Source organism: Mchenga conophoros, linkage group LG3 (assembly GCF_057382185.1).
Source record: "Mchenga conophoros isolate Kocher_MC1m ecotype Shallow Benthic linkage group LG3, M_conophoros_male_GT1.1, whole genome shotgun sequence".
NCBI lineage: Eukaryota > Metazoa > Chordata > Actinopteri > Cichliformes > Cichlidae > Mchenga > Mchenga conophoros.
The window spans coordinates 7576832-7584190 of record NC_140528.1 but is presented as its reverse complement, the minus strand read 5'-3'; the positions used below and the strand labels follow the sequence as shown (position 1 = coordinate 7584190).

General features: G+C 39.7%; 1 protein-coding gene across 3 annotated transcripts in view; it reads right to left on the bottom strand.

Moving 5' to 3' along the window:
* LOC146577125 (protein NLRC3-like) overlaps nt 1-7359 on the bottom strand; it is a 308589-nt gene that overhangs the window by 4438 nt on the left and 296792 nt on the right. For 2 of the 3 annotated variants that reach the window (XM_085268100.1, XM_085268101.1), the window contains one exon: nt 4537-4729. In XM_085268100.1, coding sequence (XP_085124226.1) covers nt 4537-4729 — 193 coding nt within the window. Of the gene's footprint in view, nt 1-4536; nt 4730-7359 lie in introns of those variants that run through there. The other variant, XM_085268098.1, reaches the window with a different exon arrangement.

Genomic DNA, 7359 nt, shown 5'->3' with positions numbered 1-7359 from the left:
GAAGTTTGACAATGTGATGTCTATTGTTGTGAAATGCATCAACCAAATCAGATCCAGGGGCTTAAAGCACCGAAGGTTCTGAGCTTTTTTAGAGGAAATGGAGTCAGAATATGGGGATGTGCTCGACTTCACTGAGGTACGTTGGCTCAGCAGGGGAAATGTATTAAAGAGACTTTTTGAGTTGAGAGCAGAAGTGAAGCCTTCATGGAGAAGGATGGAGTTAGTGTTCCTGTGCTAACTCATCCCAAATGGCTCATGGACTCAGCTTTTCTTGTTGATATGACACATGAGCTTAATGTACTGAACAAGACGTTACAAGGCCAGGGGCAACTTGTCAGTGCTGCCTATGACAACGTGAGAGCATTCTCCACAAAACTGGCGCTCTGGAAAGCTCAGCTCTCTCAGACAAACCTTTGCCATTTCCCAGCATGCAAGGCACTCGTGGATGCAGGCACACCATTCAGTGCTGACGAGTATGTTGATGTCATTTTGAGGCTACAGGAGGAATTTGATCACAGATTTGCTGACTTCAAGACACACAGAGCCACCTTTCACATTTTTGCGGACCCCTTCTCCTTTGATGTGCAAGATGCCCCTTCTGTGCTTCAAATGGAGCTCATTGAGCTGCAGTGCAACTCTGAACTCAAAGCAAAGTTCAGGGAGGTGAGTGGAAAAGCAGACAAGCTTGGACAATCTTTGAGAGGATTGAGCCCTAGTTTCCCTCGGCTTTCCCGAATGTTCAAGCGGACCATGTGCCTTTTTGGTAGCACATACTTGTGCCAAAAGCTCTTCTCCACTTTGAACTTCAATAAGTCCAAGTACAGGTCCAGACTTACGGATGATCATCTTCAAGACATACTGAGGGTCGCAACTGCTTCCTCCCTCAGGCCAAATCTGGCTCGGCTATGCGAGAGGAAACGCTGCCAGGTCTCTAGCAGCAAGGAGTAGGCAAGAGAAGCCATGTTCAGAAGAACAGTTCATTTTCTACAGTGTTCCATTCATGTTCAGAAGAAGGTTATAGAACTGTTAATACAGACATTTCAATCTAAATACAGCAGATATAGAAGACTGAAAAAAACACACAAGTTCACTGACTAAAAATATCTTATTATTATTTTATTTATGTATTACAGATTGATTTATTTTCTTATTAATTCTTAATTTGTTTATTCATTTTTCATATTTTGTGTTAAAAAATAAAAATAAAGAGATTTGAGAAGATTGGAATTTTTTAACCATGCCTTTCTTGTGGAAAACCTAATGCGGCCCAGCCTCACCCAGACTCTGCCTGCAGCGGCCCCCAGCTAAATTGAGTTTGAGACCCCTGTCCTACACCATAAATCAGTAACAGAGGGTACGACCTCTCTCATGGCCCCAAGTGGTGTGTGCATGCCAGAGCATTCTGGAAGGCACACAGAGTCTTTACAGACTACTCAGGATCAAACCTCTATCATTATGCAATCGATTATACAACTCTAAGCATATATGAGTAAATATTTCTAAGCATAAATGACAATCAACAATATAAACCTTACAGCTGGTTTTAATAACAGAATTCATTTGTTTCTCAAACGAGAAAGAGCTATCGAGAAACACTCCTAAATCTTTAGTTCTTAACTTTTCCAGTGGGCCAAGGTCAACATTATCTGCTAATGCTAAATAGGCTGCCGTTATTAACTAATGCTAATTTGACATGAATTAGCATTATGCACTAATGCTAACACTTACTTTTTTTAAAAATGTGAGTAGCTAATGCTAACACTATTTCCCTTAACTTTATAACAATGTGAACGGCTAATGCTAACACTCTTTTTCCTAGCATTATAACATCTGAGCTGCTAATGCTAAGTAGGCTGCCATTAGCACCTACGTCTAATTTAAGGCAAATACGCATTAGAACCTAATGCTCATATCGTTTTCCTTTGCTTTATAACAATGTGAGCAGCTACTGCTAAATAGCATTAGCTAATAACAGCAGTCTAATTTAATGCAAGTTAGCCTCATTTGCATTACAACGATGTGAGGAGTTAACGCTAAGTATGCTGCCATTAGTGGCTAATTCTAATTAGGGGTGAATAAATATTACCAGCTAATGCTAATATCGTATTCTCTTCCCTTTTAACAATGTGAGCAGCTAGTGCTAGGTAGGCTGATGCTAGCAGCTAATGCTAAAGCTAATTTAATGTGAATTAGCATCACATTAGTGAGGAGTTAATGCTAAGTAGACTGCCATTAGCAGGTAATGCTAATTTTAGGTGAATAGGAATTGGCAGATAATGCTAATACCATATTTTCTTGCTTTATAACAATGTGACCAGCTAATGCTATGTAGGTTGCCGTTATTAGCTAATACTAATTTGAGGTGAATTAGCATTATCCCCTTATGCTAACAATGTTTTTTCTTACTTTTTAACAATACAAGTAGCTAATGTGAACACTTTTTTTTTTTATTGAATTCTAATTTTTCCCTTGCGATGTGAAGAGTTAATGCTAAATAGGATGCCATTAGTGGCTAATTCTAATTTTAGATGAGAAAGCATTAGAAGCTAATGCTAATACCATATTTTCTTGCTTTATATCAATATTAGTAGGTAATGCTAAGTACGTAGCCATTATTAGCTAATGCTAATTTAGGTGAATTAGCATTATCCACTAATGCTAACACTGTTTTTGCCAACTCTTTTCCCTTGCATTATAACAATATGAGCAGCTAATGCTAAGAAGGCTGCCATTATTAGGTAATGCTAATTATTATGTGTGTTAGCATTATCCGCTGCTGCTAGCAATGTTTTATCTTACCTTTTAACAATATCAGCAGCTAATGCTAACACTACTTTAATTTCAGTTAAACCTACTTAGCATTAATTAACTTCATTTAGCATTAAGAAGTTTTTGCTATAGGCTACCATTAGTGGCTAATGCTAATTTTAGGTAAATAGAAATTGGCAGCTAATGCTAATACCATATTTTCTTGCCTTATAACAATGTGACCAGCTAATGCTAAGCAGGTGCCATTATTAGCTAATACTAATTTGAGATGAATTAGCATTATCCGCTTATGCTAACAATGTTTTTTCTTACTTTTTAACAATACGCCATTAGTGGCTAATTCTAATTTTAGATGAAAAAGGATTAACAGCTAATGCTCATACTGTTTGCTTTGTAAGAATGACAGCAGCTAATGATATGAAGTCTACCGTTATTAACTAATGCTAATTTGATGAGAATTAGCATTATCCGATAATGGTAACTCTTTTCCCCTGCATTATAACAATGTCAGGAGTTAATGCTAAGTAGACTGCCATTAGGGGCTAACTCTAATTAGGGGTGAATAATTATTAGCAGCTAATACTAATACCGTTTTCTCTTTTTCCTTATAACAACTTGAGCAGCTAATGCTAATTTGATGCGAATTAGCATTATATTAGTGAGCAGTTAATGCTAAGTAGGCTGCCATTATTAACTAATACTACGTTGACGTGAATTAGCATTATGCGCTACTGCTAATACTGTTTTCTCTTACTTATTAAAAATGATAGTAGCTAATACTAATACTCTTTTCCGTTGGGTAACAACAAAGTGAGGAAATTAATGCTAAGTTGGCTGCTTTTAGCGGCTTATTCTAATTAGGAGTGAATAATTATTAGCAGCAAATGCTAATATCGTTTTCTCTTTCCTTATAACAATATGAGCAGTTAATGCTAATTTGATGTAAATTAGCATTATATTAGTGAGGAGTTAATGCTAAGTAGGCTGCCATTAGCAGCTAAAGGTAATTTGAGGTGAATAAGCACTAGTAGCTAATGCCAATACCCTTTTCTCTTGTGTTATAATGATGTGAAACGTTAATATTGTTCTCAAACAACAGAATGAGAATGAAATATTGATTCTAACAGGGCCCATAAACAGCATTAGCTTAGCAGCATTAGCTTATCAGAGTCTCCATCATGGTCACACAAATCCTTAGCGGAGCAAAGTGGCCTACTTAGCAATAGCTGCTGTAGAAAGCAAAGGGAAAACAGTATTAGCATTAGCTACTAAATGTGCACTTGAGAATAAATCTATTGTGAATTCAGCCGTGAATGTAGTGTTTCCAGTAAGCTTCCATTTCCAAATGTTAGCTGCTCCTGTCTGCCTCTTTGTCACACACACAGACTGAAATGATTCACAGCCTTGTTTCATCCTTCTGTCAGTGTCACTGACTGTCACTGTGACTGTGGACATACAGCATGGGAAACACACACATGGCTGATACTTGTATCTAAAGTTACAAAATGTTGTCTCTGTCCAAATATTACCTAACTGTAAGTCTACTTTTAATGAAACTCTCAACATGACTTATCAGTTATCATTAATGTTCCTGCAAACAGACTCCTTGAAGACCCCCTACATAAATATCCATGTACTATCCAGCTAGACTAGTGTGTCTGTCCCTGAAAATATTCCTGCATGTGTGATTGTTCATGTCTCATCTGCAGGAAACAAACAGGAAGTGAGTGAAAGACACAGGAAATGATTCCAGCTCTTCCTCCTATATCAGACATTCTCTCCATACCTGAGAGTGTCCAGTCTCCAGCCTGGATCCTTCAGTCCAGCCGACAGAAGCTTCATTCCTGAGGGACCTGGATGATTGTAGCTCAGGTCCAGCTCTCTCAGATGGGAGGGGTTGGAGGTCAGAGCTGAGGCCAGAGAAGTACAGCCTTCCTCTGTGATCAGACAGCCTGACAGACTGCAGACACACAAAACAACAATCCATCTGTTATCCATCTCAATAGCAGCATAACTAAGTGATGGTTCAGGGAGTTCCTGATCCAGCTCTAACTATAAGTTTTATCAAAAAGGAAAGTTTGAAGCTGATCGTCAAAGTAGAGAGGGTGTCTGTCTCCTGAACTCAAACTGGGAGCTGCTTCCACACCCAGTCCAACATAGCCAGGCTTTCTTTGCTGCTTTGACAAAACCTCAAATCCCAGTCAGAGATGGTGAGCATCATCACAGTGATGATCATTTCTCTGTTAACCCAGGCTTTCTGCTTCAGGATCTGTGCACGCTCACAGAACAAGGAGACCTTTAAACATCATTTCACTAAATGGATGGACTGAGCTCAGCCTACAGATGAACTGGATAAATAAAGATTTGACCTCAGTGTGCTCAGTGTTCCTGTCTATTCCTAACATATTCCTAACATGATAGCTGCACTTTAGAGCTCTAAAACTGGAACTGACACATATTTAAACTCCACATGTTACTCAGTACATTCAGTTCTGACACTCGCCCACAGTCCAACAAAGGAAACATGGAGATCACATCAGTTTGTCACCAAAGTCTAATTATTCCAGAGGGCAGTGTTGATACAACTAAAGTTATTTTTAAGCAAAGTTGAGTTTTTTATTGTCGCAGTACTTCATGTCTGAAGTATCACTTAAATGCATTACACGCTGTTGATGGCAGCAAACAAACCACCCAAACAAACAGAGGTGGGAGGCTTGGGCAGACTACGTAGGATCAGCTTGTGGGAGGAGTCAGGATAAAACCAAAGAAAGACAAGCTAACAAACACCACAGTGAAGTGAGTAGCTACAAACTGCAGGCCGATTAGTGTTGTTGAAGAAGTCGGTCTGAGGAACGTTCTTAGGATCAACAAATGACGGCATGTATGAGCCTCCCTCAAGACGCACCATCACAAGAAGAACACATGAGCTGTAGAAAAAGGAGAGACTACGAAAGCCACGGCGTTACAACGTGCACCAGCTGTTGGTCTCTCTGGAGACTACTGGGCGTGGCTGGGTAACCATGGTTACTTGGGAGTTACAGTACATGATATTAATGAAGAGTGGGAGCTGCGTTCTATAGCAAACAATTTGTTATGAGGTAATCAGCTGATCTTAGTTTAACCGGAAGCCCTTCACAATAATTGCAATGCCTTTATTTTGTACAACTACCATCAGTTCGTCTGTACTGATGGTAACTTAAAGTCACACTAATGTCGTTTAGTTTCTATAGTTTATGTAGTGGAAGTATACTACAGTACCCTGATCACTGATAGGACAGATTTATGTAGATATACACCTTTGTGTTTAACATTACTGCATTATAGTACTGTGATCTTTGTCCTTATATATGGCTATATTAGCTATACTGATGTACGTACATATAACTGGATATGTAACTTATCTATTCATCTTATTTGTCATGTATTTGTATTGTGTACTTCCTTTTTGTAAGAAACCACACACATGATCACAGCCACAAGAATCAATCAGTGAAAGAATAAAGTGTCTCAAACCAAACCTTAAGCTCTTTATTCCACATGCTGGGATCATTTGGCCTTCAGTGGTGTTCTGGCTGACACACTGGAGTGAACGGAGTGCTAAAGAGTGAATCGGACACACCAGTGTCATCTCTGATATCTCCACTACATTTAATTGTCCTTCAGCTTGTGGCTGCCGTTAGCTGGTCTGCTAGTTAGCTGATTTGCTATTTAGCCGGTGTGCTAGTTAGCTGGTGTACTAGTTAGCCGGTGTGCTAGTCAGCTGGTGTGCTGACCAGCGAACCAGTAGGTTACAAGATGAGCTTGTCTGTCTGATGAGCCAGCTCTCTCTGTCTTGGTCATTTTGTCCTTGGGCAAAACCTAACCTACCACTACAACTGTAGCTTACCTCCACCAGTGTGTGAATGTGAGAGTGAATGAATACAGGGAGTGCAGAATTATTAGGCAAATGAGTATGTTGTCCACATCATCCTCTTCATGCATGTTGTCTTACTCCAAGCTGTATAGGCTCGAAAGCCTACTACCAATTAAGCATATTAGGTGATGTGCATCTCTGTAATGAGAAGGGGTGTGGTCTAATAACATCAACACCCTATATCAGGTGTGCATAATTATTAGGCAACGTCCTTTCCTTTGGCAAAATGGGTCAAAAGAAGGACTTGACAGGCTCAGAAAAGTCAAAAACAGTGAGATATCTTGCAGAGGGATGCAGCAGTCTCAAAATTGCAAAGCTTCTGAAGCGTGATCATCGAACAATCAAGCGTTTCATTCAAAATAGTCAACAGGGTCGCAAGAAGCGTGTGGAAAAACCAAGGCACAAAATAACTGCCCATGAACTGAGAAAAGTCAAGCGTGCAGCTGCCAAGATGCCACTTGCCACCAGTTTGGCCATATTTTGGAGCTGCAACATCACTGGAGTGCCCAAGAGCACAAGGTGTGCAATACTCAGAGACATGGCCAAGGTAAGAAAGGCTGAAAGACGACCACCACTGAACAAGACACACAAGCTGAAACGTCAAGACTGGGCCAAGAAATATCTCAAGACTGGTTTTTCTAAGGTTTTATGGACTGATGAATGAGAGTGAGTCTTGA